General features: G+C 31.3%; 1 protein-coding gene across 4 annotated transcripts in view; it reads left to right on the forward strand.

The window, feature by feature from the left end:
• s100z (S100 calcium binding protein Z) overlaps nt 1-14492 on the forward strand; it is a 30594-nt gene extending 16102 nt beyond the window's left edge. Inside the window, exons 1-5 of one of the 4 annotated variants that reach the window (XM_051093036.1) lie at nt 3064-3166; nt 3394-3507; nt 7917-8142; nt 8445-8601; nt 13884-14492. In XM_051093036.1, coding sequence (XP_050948993.1) covers nt 3064-3166; nt 3394-3507; nt 7917-8142; nt 8445-8601; nt 13884-14060 — 777 coding nt within the window. In that variant the 3' untranslated portion in view covers nt 14061-14492. Of the gene's footprint in view, nt 1-3063; nt 3167-3393; nt 3508-7916; nt 8143-8444; nt 8602-13883 lie in introns of those variants that run through there. The other 3 variants (XM_051093037.1, XM_051093034.1, XM_051093035.1) reach the window with 3 other exon arrangements.
• The last annotated feature ends 1522 nt before the right edge of the window (nt 14493-16014 follow it).

Here is a 16014-nt window from a genome sequence, read left to right on the forward strand (position 1 = left end):
TTAGTTAAAGCTCACTTTAAAATGAACAGTCTGCCATATATTCCAAACAAATCAAAAGGTTAATTCCTTTGTTAATGTAGGGTTTGCTCCTTTTTTATATACAGTAATTCCAGTTAAGAATGCAAAAGCACCACTAAATTTTAATGAAACTGAAGCCATATGATATCTTTGTGTGATAAGCATAAAAAATTCATTGACATGAGGGTGACAATTTTAGGTGAACTGTTTCTTTAACGGCTTTAAGTTGTATTTGTGTAACAGGCGGATGTTGAAATGTATAAAGCAACTGACTTCAATATTACAGCATTTCAGGATTTTCTCCACATCTCATTTCCTGTTGCACCGTCTAAAACCTTCCATTAATATATATTATTAGCATGACATTTTCATAAACTGCCATTACACAACATTCCCATTAATATTCACACATTTGTCTGGCTAGGCTTGAGTAGAAAATGCATCATAAACAACCCATCTCTCTATAAGGATGAGCAGGCCTATGCAGACTAGTTTCTCTTGCCTTTTCTCTTTCTGTCTCTCATTAATCATAGCTTTTCTGTCAGGCCTTCACAGAGATGAAAAGCCCTTGTTTATGTTTTGACGGTTTTCAGACCAGGAAGTTGCAGTCGGGTGTCACTGTGGTCATGCATAAATCTCTCAACAGAATAAAGTTGGTTTGTTCGAACAGAAAGAAGCCGAGAGCAGGACAGGGCAGACGGCCACTGAGCTGCTCTCTATGGAGTCATTAATGATCCACTTCTCACGCAAAAAAAAACATCCTCCATGATAGGGACAACATCGTTTTTTGATTTGTATGGTTTGTTTTCAGTGCATATATTAGTACAGGATGCATGAATAAATCAGAAAAATGTGTGAAAGGCTGGATACAAATACTGAATAAAAATATAAATCACTTATGAGTCACTCAGAAGCTGATTGACATGAGATGCAGTGCTTTAATGCTTAAAGGTGAAGTGTGTCATTTTTTAAGGTATTAACTGATATGTGAGCTATTCATATCAGTGCATATAAATTAGGGTGATTAATTTGCATTGACTGTATTCCAGCAGGAACTTATAAAGTATAACATATTTATTGTTTTAAAAAATAAAATGCATGCAGGATTAAAATGAGTACATTTTTATAATGCATTACAACATATACATGTTTTTGCATTAAAGGAATAGTTCACACACAAATTAAAATGTAGTCACCCTCAGGCTCTGCAATATGTAGATGAGTTTGTTTCTTTACTGGAACTGATTCAGAGAAATGTAGCATTACATCACTTGCTTAGCAATGAATACTTTGCAGTGAATGGGTGCCTTAGAATGAGAGTCCAAAAAGCTGATAAAAAGCAAGCGATCCACACTACTTCAGTCCATCAGTTAATGTCTTGTGAAGCAAAAAGCTGCATGTTTGTAAGAAACAGATCCATCATTAGGACATTTTAAAGGGGTCATCGGATGCAAACTTCACTTTTACATGTTGTTTGAACATTAATGTATGTTGGTAGTGTTGGCACATCTATCCTATAGTGATAAAAATCCATGCAGTGGTTTTTAATTAATCTGTAAAAATAAAATCTTCTTTTTCAAATCGAGCCGCTCCCACAATAGTTGATTGACATGAGCGTCTTACCTAAGATCAGCTGTAACAGTCCGACCTCCATTGTTTCAATGCCTGAGCAGGGATGTAAGTTAGACAAGAATATCTCGAGTGGTCGTCCCGACATCTGAGCCTCTGAAGATGCAGTGGATTACATTTGTTTGTGAAGGGAATGCATTTCCCGATCTACATAAATGTGACTATGTTCGCGCAAATCATTCGTGATCCAGCTTCACCTATAGCAGAAGTTAGCATATGGGTTTTTTATGAATGTCTGCAATCACCTTTCCCAATAACATGCTAGTTAGCAAGTTTTAAACCATAAATTGTAACTATGGACGTACTGTCCGTGATGTCACCCGTAGGTTTCTGAAGAGCGTTTTTGAAGCTCTTAGTGGGCGGAAATCGGCCGTCGCCATCTTGGAATCGCGTCACTGCATGTCACTCCCGGATAACCGAAAATGGGCAAAGAGGCGGGACGTGGGTGGAGCTGGTTGATGAAACCACGCCCGCCTAGCACAATGGTGGTGACAGCAGCGGCAATCCACCTGTCACTCAAGTGGCCACACCCTAAATTATGCAGAACTTTAAGGCTTAATATAATTTAAATGGATGAGTTATAAAAAATTCACCCCCCTCACAGTTGACATGAAGGACAAATTAGCTATATAGACCAAAACCACTTTTTGTACCAGGCTGTAAACATATTTTTTTCAGCTGTGAAGTTGGGCATTTTAACATGGGGAGTCTATGGGATTGACTCCCTTTTGGAGCCAGTCTCTAGCGGCCAGTCGATGAATTGCAGAATTGCAGTTTTAGTCACTTCTGTGTTGGCTTCAAGAGGGAGATCGGGAGGTTGCCGCTTGGGCTAAACGCACTAAATGCGGCTAAAGTAAACAATCTCTCAGAGCAGCAGAGAGAAGAGAGGGGCGGGGCGAGCAGAGCTCATTTGCATTTAAAGAAACAATTCCTCAGAATGGGATGATTTTTGCAGAGCTCATTTTGACAAGGTAAAAAGGGTGTTGTTTTACACAACCATTGAGAATTTTTAACCAAAGTATATTATAGACTTTTCATTAAGATCCTAAAGAATCATATCAACTTGTGGAAAATGGGCATCTGATGACCCCTTTAACTTTAAATCATTGCTTGGCCAAAGTATGCGTGCATAATCTATAATAACACTTGCTTCAGTGAAAAAGTCCCTTTGCTGTTGTCGTGTCACAACAAAGTCCACCAACATACTTGTTTAGAACTGTTGCTTGTAAATGGTGTCTAATCTGTGCATATTTCTCTCCTGATTCAGATGAGATATCTTTTTCATTACAGAAAGCAATATTATGGATAGAGGACTCATATTTTAGCTGGAAGCAACAGTTGTAATATTAAAAATGCCTTAATGATGGATTTGTTTCTTACAAACACACAGCTTTTCACTTCACAAGATGTTAACTGATGGACTGGAGTGGCGTGGATTACTTGTGGATTATTGTGATGTTTTTATCAGCTGTTTGGACTCTCATTCTGACGGCACCCATTCACTGCAGAGGATCCCTTGGTGAGTAAGTGATGTGCAGAGTGATAATGTGATAATGCAGAATTTCTCTAAATCTGTTCTGATGAACAAACAAACGCATCCACATCTTGGTTTGTCCTGAGGGTGACTAAATCTTCATCAAATTTCATATTTGGGTTAACTTTTCCTTTAAGAAGTGAAGTTTTCAGAGTGCTTTCAGCATTTTTGTGTTCTGATGAGACTTGAGCTGGCATTTTTTCTCATCACAGATGCTCAAACAAAGCCACTACAGCTTGACGGAGGTTTCAAAGAGCCTTCAGGAGCACCAGGATTAGCTGTCCGGTACTGTAGCTGCTCAACTTGCTCATCATCATCTGGTTGCAGTGAGTTGTCAATAAATTCTAGCCTACAGCTCTTACATAATGCACAGTATGATACAGACATTTCACATTTGCTGTTTAGGAATTAGACTAAAACAGACCTATCAAAATATTTATTTGTCTGTGGAGATTATTATTAATCATACATAGCAAAATAGATTGTGTCTAGATGTACAGACAATATGTATGTGCTAGGTTAGCTGCTGTTCACATAACTACAAGCCTTTCTTGAGCAGCAAATCAGCATATTAGAAGGATTTCTGAAGGATGATGTGACATTGAATGATGCTACAAAATTCAGCTTTGCATCACAGGAATAAATTACATTTTAAAATACTGGCTATTCAAAAAGAAAACAGTTATCATTGTAATAATATTTCACAAAATTACATTTGAACTGTATTATGAACAAATAAATGCAGCCGCTTCTTTCAAAAACATTACGAACTACAAACTATCGAATGGTAGTGCCAGTTGTTTTCAGTTCAAAATATTATTAAAACTCAAGAGTATCTCAATAAAAGCCTACTAAAAGTACTCTGGCACTGCTAATGTTGAGCCACTAGAGGTCAGAAACACATCGCCATTAAAACAGTAGGCAGCAGCGAGCTGCCTGTCTTCTCAAGATGTGATGAAACTATCATGCTGTGCTGTTTACTTTAATGAACTGTTACTTTGTTTATGAATACCGAGACATTATATTTAAAACAAAAAAAGGATTTGTGTGTGACCATAGGTCATTGCCCTGCAGCACAGTACATTCAGTAGGTTTCTCTCACTCGAATTCACACAGTACTTAGAAGGGAAACGTTTCATCATCTTAATGAACGGAAAACACTTTTAGCTTGGAGGGGTGGGGTGAAACACACCTGAGCCTCGTCCTGACTCCCCCTCTGCTCTCCCTCAGGTGAGATCAGGAGTAAAAAATAGACTTGTCTTGATCCTCGGAGAGAACGAGAGATCTTAAAACACGACGACACATTATTAAGTTGGACTCTTTAAAAAAAAACTGTCAGGAACTAAAAATTAAATAAACGTTAAATAAATATTGCTATTAACAATTTAACAGTGTTATGTTTGAAATTCGCGAGTAACTCCGTGGGATTAATAGCCTAGTTTTAAGAAAACAAGAACGCCGTACGTCATCAAGTCCCGTTCCTTCGAGCAATAATAGTCGTGACGTAAATGCTTGTGCTTGGAGGATGTTGCTGGAGTTTCCAATCAAAGCACTGAACCTTTCTGAACCAGCTGAAGCTGAACCAGACAACCAGGCAAAAAAAGAACAGAGCAAAAACAACTAACGGCACGTTCGCACTAACTATGAACAACTATACCTATCTAGCTTAGTTTTCAACGCAGTAAGTAAGCTTATGGGCGAGACTTCCGGTTCGTTAGTCGCTATAGGGAAATAAAAAAATACAGTGCAGTAAACGGAAAACTGTTTGCACTGCAAACCAGTGTGGTCATAGTTAAAATAATACATTAAAATAATATGACACCAGTCTGCAAATCTAAGCACCAAAATGGTGTGTTTTGTACAGCTAAAAATAGCTTGATGCAGAAAAGACTGAAAGCCAAACCCATAAATTTTACAAATGGCCACGCCCACTCTTATGGGAAAAAATAAGGTGAATACATTTTTTGAGAGAATAGGGATCTTTACATCACATAAATGTATAAAGCCACAAGGAACAATATAGTTCAATATAGTTCATCAATGAGCAGGAACGTAATTAGCTACAAGTGCAGATTGTTTTATGGCCGCAACAAATGCACGTGTACCGCCATCCACTGTAATTATGCCAAATATATATTTATGACAGTGAATTCCACTCGCTTAACAGTAGGGGGCTCCAAAGTCACTAAAACACACATTTAAAGGGATAGTTCACCCAAAAATGAAAATTTGATGTTTATCCGCTTACCCCCAGGGCATCACATGTAGGTGACTTTGTTTCTTCAGTAGAACAGAAACGAAGATTTTTAACTCAAACCGTTGCAGTCCGTCAGTCATATAATGGCAGTCAATGGCTACCAAATCTTTGAGCGTAAAAAAAAAAAACCATACACAAATAAAACCAAATTAAACCCTGCGACTCGTAACGATACACTGATGTCCTAATACACGAAATGATCGGTTTGTGCGAGAAACTGAACAGTATTTATATCATCAGTGTATCGTCACGAGACTGCAACGGTTTGAGTTAAAAATCTTCGTTTGTGTTCTACTAAAGAAATAAAGTCACCTACATCTTGGATGCCCTTGGGGGTAAGCAGATAAACATCAAATTTTCATTTTTGGGTGAACTATCCCTTTAAAGCAGCAAACGACAATTGAGGCGCTCATCTTGTGTTGCTGAAGATGGTAATATAGTAGTGATTTTGACTATTGTTCTTTGTGTGAACAGGCCTTAAGAATTAACCACACATGCTCTCACCTTATTTTTCCATAACAGTGGGTGTGGCTATTTGTAAATGTATGTCTCTTCTGCTTCCAGCTATTTTTAGCTGTAAAAAACACCCATTTTGCTGCTTGATATTGCAAACGGGTGTGTATTAACCTATTATTTTAATATATTATCTTAATTATGAACATAGTGTTTTGTAGTGCAAATAGTTTTAATGTTTACTGAACTTTGTTATTCGTCTCTTCTGGCTTCCGGTTTCATCCTCTTCCAGCTATTTATAGCTGTACAAAATTGCTCATTTTGCTGCTTGATATTGCAGACTGGTGTGTTTTACTATGTTATTTTAACATATTATCTTAATTATGAACACAGTGCTTTGCAGTGCAAACAGATTTACTATTTACTGCGATTTGTTATTCTTCTCTCTATTTCCCTATAGCACCTACTGAACCGGAAGTCTTGCACATTCACAGAAAACAGCTTACTTCCATCTTGAAAAATAAGGTGGATAGAGAGAATTCTTGTGAATTATTATCCGTTTTGCCATTGAGGTGATAAGGGGGAAAATGGCCTAATTATCCTAATTAACCCTACATACGTCACAACAAAAAAACCTCCATCAGATTCTAGTACTGATCTTCTTGTGCTATGAATCACTAATAATCACATGATTAAATAAATGATCTCCAGTCAAGTGATAAGACAAGTACAGAATCTTAATAATAGTCTCTTGTCTTCTCTCGCTCCCCAGGCAGAGGTAATAGGCCTTGTTATTTGATCAGTTGCAATGACTTAATGACCAGAATTAGAGCCCTTTTGTAGGCCTGTGCATCTAAGATGCTGATGAAACGCTTTTAGAGGGACTTGATAAGGAAAGCTTCCCTCCAATTATATTTAATTAAACCTGTACCATGTGTGCTGCGGATATGAATGAAATTAAATCATGTGACATGTCAGATTCCACAGTTCCATCCGTATTGACACATAGGGGTGGGCCGTCTTGACTTGGAGCAGGCAGTGCACAGAGGCCCCATGTGGGGTCCCATAGATGCCATTTCTAGGTACCAAAATATCATGCCATCTCCATCAACACAATCACAATAAAAGATATTTCCTGTAAATAAGTTCTGTTTAAAATCACATTGTCTTGTTTCTTTTTTTTTAGCTTTTGTTCTCTTTGTGAAAGAATTAATTTCCTGGTTTATATTGTTATAGCTGGTTTGGTGCTGGTCAACCAGCATGATCTTTCTGATGAAGCATGTTGACCAAGAATGTCTTGCTGGTTAGGCTAGTTAAAAGTCTGGGGTCTGTAACATCTTTAATGGTTTTGATTGAGTTTCATTTGATCACCAATGCAACATTTATTTGATCAGAAATACTTTACAAAAACAGTAAAATTGTGAAATATTATTACTACTTAAAATACTATTTTCTATTTGAATGTGATTTAAAATATAATTTATTCCTCTGATGCAAAGCTGAATTTTCAGCATCATTACTCAAATGATCCTTCAGAAATCATTTTAATAAGCTGATTTGCTCATCAAAAAACATTGTTATCAATATTGAAAACAGTTGTGCTGTTGCATATTTTTGTGGAAACAATTTTTTCAGAAAAGAACAGTTTGAATATTTGAAATAAAAATTCTGTTTTAGAACATTCTAAATGTGTTCGATTAATTTAATTTGAATTAAACTGAGTTGGATGATGACATCACTGAATTATATGATGAACTGCCTTTAACTGAAAATTGAGTGTTTACTGTTGCCCTTTTGCATTATTGATGCACTATTTCCTATTTAATACAGTACAGCCGCTTTGTCACAATTCTGTATTGTGAAAAGCAGTATATAAATAAAGGTGACTTGACTTGACTGACTACATCCATCTAAAATAAAAAAATTAAAAAATCAGTAGATTAAAAGACAATGAGTAAAAATGGTTCTTAAACGTGAAGATTGTTCTGCATATGCTTTTGTGTGTGTGTGTGTGTGTGGAGAGAGTCTCAGGAGGCCATCGCTCTTTTATTTGGAGTGTTTTCAGTGCAGGTGTGCGGCAGGGTGCGGATCGAGATCACAGGGTTACTATGGTGCAACACCTGAGCTATCATACATCGTCACAACAACAGAGGAGGGTCTTTCCTCCACAGGTTATCTCAAAAACAGCTTCACCCACTCTTGAAAACAGTTTGTTCACCAACACAAAGTTCACTTCTCGGCTCTCAACAAGGTAAGACAAACTTTAGACCTTTAGAAGTCTAATAACTTACTTAATATTAAGTTTTTGCTTTTAAAATCATATTTAACCTTGCAAAAAGTGGTAATTTGGCTGTGGGAGTACCATTGTGTAGTGATGTTGCTTTGACATTCATCTTGGTACTGGATGATTATTGTATTAGTGTGCCCTAGTAGTGCAGATGAAATGCTATGATACTTTTGAAGTGTTAGTTAGTAAATATAGCCATAAAATAGTTACACATGACCAGCAGCGGGTCAGTCTGAACCCGGCCGTGTCTCCTATCTGCTCCACAGGTATTCTGCAGCAGTAATGCCCAGTAAACTGGAGGGAGCCATGGATGCGCTCATCACCGTCTTTCACAACTACTCGGGGAGCGAGGGAGACAAATACAAACTCAGTAAAGGAGAGCTGAAGGAACTTCTCAACAGCGAACTCACCGACTTCCTCACGGTTAGCGATCAGAACTTTCACAACAAATTTCAAAGCTTGAGTCAATCTTTTTAGATTGTAGAATGAATATAGCTAATCTTAATCCAAACTGGAATACGTAAGCGAAAGACACGTACAAATGCATGTACATTTTTAAGAATGTACAATAAAATCTAATAAAATATATGCGTTTTATTTTTTTAATTAATATATTAATTAATAGAATCTATACATTATTATTATTATTTTATAATATATATATATATATATATATATATATATATATATTTGACAAATTTAAATTATATTAATTTTAGTTTTTAGTGAATTTAATGCTAAACAATGTATTATTATTATTATTATGTAATATATATAATATTAGATTTCAGATTTAATATTTATTTAATATTTATATTTAATATTTATTTATAATGTTTAAAATATATAATATTTGATTTAAATTATGCTCATTTTTGTTTTAGTTAATTTAATGCTAAATAGAATGTATTATTATTAGTAGTATATAAATATATATACATATACTGTTTGATTTTTGATTTAATATTTATATATAATATTTAAAATACAGAATATTTAATTACATTTTTTAATTTTTGTTTTGAATTAATATATTTCTAAATAGAATGTATACATTATTATAATTATTAATATTTTATAAAATATATAGAATATTTGACCAATTGGAATTATATTTATTTTAGTTTCTAATTATTTTTTTGATAAAAAGAAGGTCTACAATGTAATAATAATCATTATTATTAAATATTTTTTTATATTTCCTAATAAAATAATGCATACTATATAGATGGATAGATAGATGGATAGATGGTTAGATAGATAGATAGATAGATAGATAGATAGATAGATAGATGTGAAGTGAATTTAAATCATGTGTATTAAACAGTCTTTTGACCTCATATCACATGAGAGCTGTTGAACACACACAGAGAGCGAGAGGGAAATCTCTTGGCGTGGAGTTCAAAGCGCTCTCTTTCCTTCAAGAAAACAGCCCATAAAATCACCTCGCTGACTGCTTAGTCAACCATCCATAATCCTTTAATTTCATCTATTAAGTTTTAAGATCTCATCATACCCTGCTCTTACTGCATGCATTAATATGTGCACGTGTGAGTGAGTGCTTGGCTTTGGCGTGTTGATTAGTGATAATGATTTGGTTAATTTCGCACTGAACTTTTCATGTTGTTTACTGTGTTTGCGTTGAATTGATTTCCTGTATGCGCAGGCGTGTAATTCCAGCTCTCACGCTGGGACAGGCCACTTGGTGAGCTGGCTGCAAATCTGAGGAAACGCATTAAATGAATTATTTCTTTCCCATCAGATACAATAGTGTTTCATAAAACTGACCCCATTCATGATTAGGAAACTTTATCTGAATCTCAATGAGACAAAAGTTCAGGAAAACAGCGCTCGGGTCAAACAGCGTCCTGGTGTGTCTCTCTCACAAATTCATACAGATCTTTGGGGATTTGAGCTGTTTGTGTGTATGTGTGTATGTGTATGTGTGTGTGTGAGAGAGAGAGAGAGAGAGAGAGAGAGAGAGAGAGCGTGTGTGAGTCTATATATATCAACAGAAAAATAAGTCACTTGTCCTCCCTCTTTGAGTGAATCTCATAAACCTGTAAAGAGCACACCCAGTTCACATTTCAGTCCAAAATGTAAATAAATGATAATTAATGTTTCATTTTAATTAATAATAATAACATAATACATTATTATTAATATTAATAAAAAATGGTCATTATTAAAATGTATTATTTAAAAAATGTGTACAAATAATAAAATTAATTCAAAAATATTTGTATTAAAAAATAATAAATAATTAATACAAATAAATAATTCAAAATTATATAAACATAAATTAAAAACTCTATTTGTGGGATTTTCCAAAAATGAAAGTATTGTGCTTATAAACTGAATGCTGGACATTGCCTGTAGAATAGAATATAAATAATAATATATAAAAAAAAAAAATTTAATACATAATTTTAAAAGTAATAAAATAAAAGTAATACAAATTTAAATAAATAATTTTAATATTTAAAAATACATCATTCAGAAACTCAATTATTAAAAAATAAATTGCTAAATAAAAAGTATATTTTAAGATCATTATTTATTTATTGCATTCTATATAATGTAAACATTATGCATTATTCATATTTTGTATATATATATATATATATAATTTAGAAATTGTTTAACAATAAATTACTGAATAAAAACTCTATTTGTAGAAACATTATTTATTTATTTATTTCTGCATTTTATATATATATATATATATATATATATATATATATATAAATGAAATTATATATATATATATATATATAAATAATATATATAAATATATATATATATATATATATATATATCACATTCACTATATAAACATTTTTATACATTTGAATGATTTAAAATAACATTTTTTAAAATGAAATGAATGTACTTATCATAAACTGGTCATTGCCTGTAATAAAAATAATAAAATACAATAAAAATAATTAAATTAATAATTAATAAAATAAGTAATAAATTTAATAGAAATTTAAATAATTACTTTTAATAATAAATCAATAATAGGTTGTTGAATAAAAAGTCTATTTGTGGAACCTTTATTAATTAATTTATTAATTTATTCATCTGTTTATTTATTTATTTATTTATGTATTTATTGCATTCTATATTAAATATGAATTTAAAGCATTTTAGCTTATAGCTGCAGCAAAACAAAATGTATAAAGAGATGTATGTATATATAGATATATAGAGAGAGATAAATAATATATAATATTTATCATTTTTAAAATCATTTAAAAAAAATTTAATTCCGTCTTTTAATAGTTGTGATCATTTTTTATGATTACTTTAATTCTTTTTATAAGTAAAGCACTTTGAATTACCATTGAAATGTGTTTTATAAATAAACTTTGCCTTGCCTTGCCTATAATATACAATATATATAAATAAGTGACCAAATATAATATATATGTGTGTATGTGTGTGTGTGTGTGTGTGTTTTGTAAACATTTTTTAAAAATGTATTTGTGTGTGTGAACATTTTGACAGGTTAGTTTTTGTTGTAGTATCTTCATACTGTTTTAAATAAAATTATGCTAATTTATACTAATGAAAGCATACAGTTAAATGCGACTGGAAAAAAAATGAAAACTGAAAAGTAGGATGTTTTGATTGCATTAGCATTATCAGGACAAATGTGCTTAATTGTCATGCAAATAACGTCTCAATGCAACACAATTTTTATGGTTCAAAAAACAGGCCTTTTCCCCGTTACATAACATAATTTCTAATTTCTTCATTTAATTTTTTGGGATGAAATATGGGCTAGCCGTGTTTTTCGTGAGATGTGGGTCTCAGCTGTGTACGCATCATCAGAAGGCGGCTGTTGCTTACGCATCATCAATTACTGGCTGGAACACAGCCCGATATAGACTCGTACCTCTCCCTCGCCACAACGCACACGCGCGTGCGCTCTCTCCGGGGAGTGTGTACTGTAACGTTAGGAGGCAGAAAGAGTAATGAGTGAGATGTTAAACTGCGTCTGGTGGCTTCATGTGTTAACCACACACACAGATAGTCAATCACACAGTGTAGCCACAGGCTGATGGACTCTGATGGTTTTAAAGTCACGGTTGATCGCTTACCGGCGTCACTGCTGGGATGCACGGCCACTGGGTTTTGCCCAATCGTGCTCACGTGGAATGAATGTCAGGATAGACGGATGGACATCTGTGAGATGGACCTGATGATCTTTTTTTTGATGGTCTCGAAAAAAAGCTGTTACAATAGGATCAATGATGTGCAAGTTAGAGTTAGTGTTCATATCAAAACAAACTGTTTCTTTAAGAAAGAAGTGTATTTTAACATGTTCCACAGAGGTTTTATGAGATTATGACTGCACATGATTTATACAACAAATCTTAATTCAGACTGGAACTTCAATGAAAGAGTCCTGTAAAAAAAAAATATATTTAAATTAAAAATATATATATATTTTTTTTGATATTTTACTAAATCAAAATATATTCATTTTTCTATGTAATAGAATTTATACAAAATATAATTATAATTTTAAATATTATTAATATATTAATGTAAATTAAAAATAATTGAAAGCATGTACTGCCTGAGATATAATATGCGTTAAGTAATCTGAATTAATAAACAAAATACATTTTAATAATGATTAATAATTTATTTTAATGGTATCATGATGAATTTAAATAAAATATTAATTATAATTTATATAAATTTTGGACTGCAATAAAACAAACTTTCTAATATTTTACTAAATAAAAAAATCCTTTTTTCTGTTTAATAAATGGTATTTATACGATATAACAATAGTTTCTAAATATTATTAATATATTAATATAAATTAAAATATTTAAATCATGTATTTATATATATCAAAAAGTGCTTTAAATAATTTTAAATAATAACATTTTTAATAATTATAAATAATTAATTGTATTAATTAAATATATATATCAAAAAGTGCTTTAAATAATTGTTATTAATAACATATTTTATAAAGATAATGTTAGTTATCTTTAAGATAATATTAATAATAATGTTTAATGTTATTATTCCTAATTAAAATAAAGCATTAATTATAATTTATTTAAAAAAACATTATGTATAAAATATATATATATATATATATAATTTTTTTTACTCTAAATCTATTCCTTTATTCTATTTAATAAATATAATTAATTCAATATAATATTAATTTATAAATATTATTAATATTTTACATTGTTTGAATAGTAATAATAATTTATATAATAATTAAATAATTTAAGTAAAATGATAATAATAATATAATTTATAATATTATTCATTATTATTATTAATAATGTTATTAATGTTATTAATTAATGTTAAGAATTATTATTAGTTAAAATAAAACATTAATTATAATTCATTTAAATTTTGGACAGCCAAAAGACATTTTTTTTTAAATACTTATAAAAAAATTGTACTGTAAATATATATAAATGTTTTTCCAAAAATGAATATATATTGATTTATTAAATATTTAGCAATATTAAAAAAAATGTTTGTCTATCTATACATTATATAAACTATATACCATTTATCTTAAATCTGTATCTTTTATATGAAAATATTTTGACTAAACAGCATCCAGTACCAATTTGTGTGTAAATGCATAATAAAACATTCATATATTTCCTGCTGTGCTGAATTGTTGTTTTCGTTTGGTCTTTGTTTAGTCTCAGAAAGACCCCATGCTGGTGGAGAAGATCATGAACGATCTGGATTCCAACAAGGATAACGAGGTCGACTTTAACGAGTTTGTGGTTCTGGTGGCGGCGCTGACGGTTGCGTGCAATGACTTCTTCCAGGAACAACAGAAGAAGAAAAGCAAAGATGAAAAGAAAGACAAATGAAACAGATGCATGAAAATACCTGCGAGTGTAAAGCTTTATGATGCATTAAACCGTTAAACCAGCCCACGTCTTCATGCCATTTACTCAACCTGTGGTTTGTATCAAAAGCAAACTGATCATTAAATGTAATAAATTATATATTTCAGGTATTTAAAATGACATTGTTTTTTTGTTTTTTTTTAAATAAAGAATGTACTTATAAACTGAAAGCTGGACTTTATTATCATGTGTAGAATGCAGTGTGTAGACGTCTATGTTCTCTGCTTCTATGTTCATCTTATGTTTTTTCATTCATTAAATCATAAAATCTAAGCTGAACCATGCTGTTTTTCTCATTTCACTGGCGCATAATATTTTCAGTCTGCTGTATATTATGATATTTCAAAACAATAAAATTTTATTAATTGAAAAAAGAAGTATATGTATTTTAGGGCTGTCAAATGATTAATTGTGATGAATCGCATCCAAATTAAAAGTTTGTGTTTACATTATATATGTGTGAGTACTGTGTATTTATTATGTATATATAAATATACACACTTGCATGTATATATTTAAGAAAAATATGTTCAGTTTATATATAAAATATTTATATGTATTTATATCATTTAAATTAATATATATATATATATATATGTGTGTGTGTGTGTGTGTGTAAACAAAGCTTTTATTTTGGATGTGATTTTTTGCAATTAATCATTTGACAGCCGTAATATATTTGCATATAAGCAATAACTTAATACTAATTAAATTTTAATTATTGACTGGACAAACAACTAAAATAATTTTATGTTGAAGCACTATATTATTAAATGAAAATAAAAAGTAATACTGAACTAAAATAAAAATGAAGTAAAATTAAACCTTAATAGTAATATTTAAATTACGGTTTAAATAATTGATAAGAAAAATTAAATTAAATTAAAAAAAATAAATAAAATAACAAAAGCCCAAAACAAATATAAAAAAAACATATATATTTTAAAATGTATATTTTAAAAATATATGAATAAATAATAATATAAATAATAGTGAAATTACACTGGTGTCTCATTATTATTTCAAATATAAACATCATAATTTTATTTTAAAAAGTTTTTCCAATTTAAAAATAATTGGAGTCCAAACAAATAATTAGTCCATAACAAGTTAAAAATCAGAGATAAAAAAGCATCTGTTTATATAACAGCAAATCAGCATATTAAAATCACGTGACACTGAAGACTGGAGTAATGATGCTGACTGTTTAGCTTTGATCACAGGAATAAATTACATTTTAAAATATATTAAAATAAAAATAAAAAAATATATTTTTTTTATTAAAATAACGATCGTTTCGCTAGATAAGACCCTTCTTTCTCAGCTGGGATCGTTTGAAGCCGCATTTAAACTGCATTTTGGACGTTCAAAATCAGGGCACCATATCAGACCTGAACAAAGGGGTGAGTAAATTATTTGTAAATTGTTGTTCTGGAAGTGGACTTCTCCTTTAAATAGTAAAAATATTTCACAATATTACTGTTTATGCTCTATTTTGGATAAAATGAATGCAGGCTTGGTGAGCAGAAGAGAATTCTTAAAAAAAAAAAAAACATTAAAAATCTTACTGGTCAAAAACTTTTGACTGGTATAGTATATTGAAACAGCTTCAGTTTAATTAATTCAGTCAAATCAGCATCCAATGGAAATGAGAAGAACCACAGAAAAAGTTTTATATGACATAATTAAATAGAATAGAAAAGTTCTTATATGACATCATGAAAGGGTCCTTTGAATGGAATTCTTTTAAAATTCTTTTATCATATATAATCTATTTTTGAATGGCTCCTCTGTGACCTCACATGGAGCTTTATGTTTTCCTATGGTTCTGACAATCTGAATTCACCAGTCCTTCATTGTTTCTCTCTTCACTATTCAGCCGGCAGACTAACCAGGCCTGTGGTTTGAAAGCAAA

This window comes from Labeo rohita, chromosome 21, assembly GCF_022985175.1.
Source record: "Labeo rohita strain BAU-BD-2019 chromosome 21, IGBB_LRoh.1.0, whole genome shotgun sequence".
Taxonomy (NCBI): domain Eukaryota; kingdom Metazoa; phylum Chordata; class Actinopteri; order Cypriniformes; family Cyprinidae; genus Labeo; species Labeo rohita.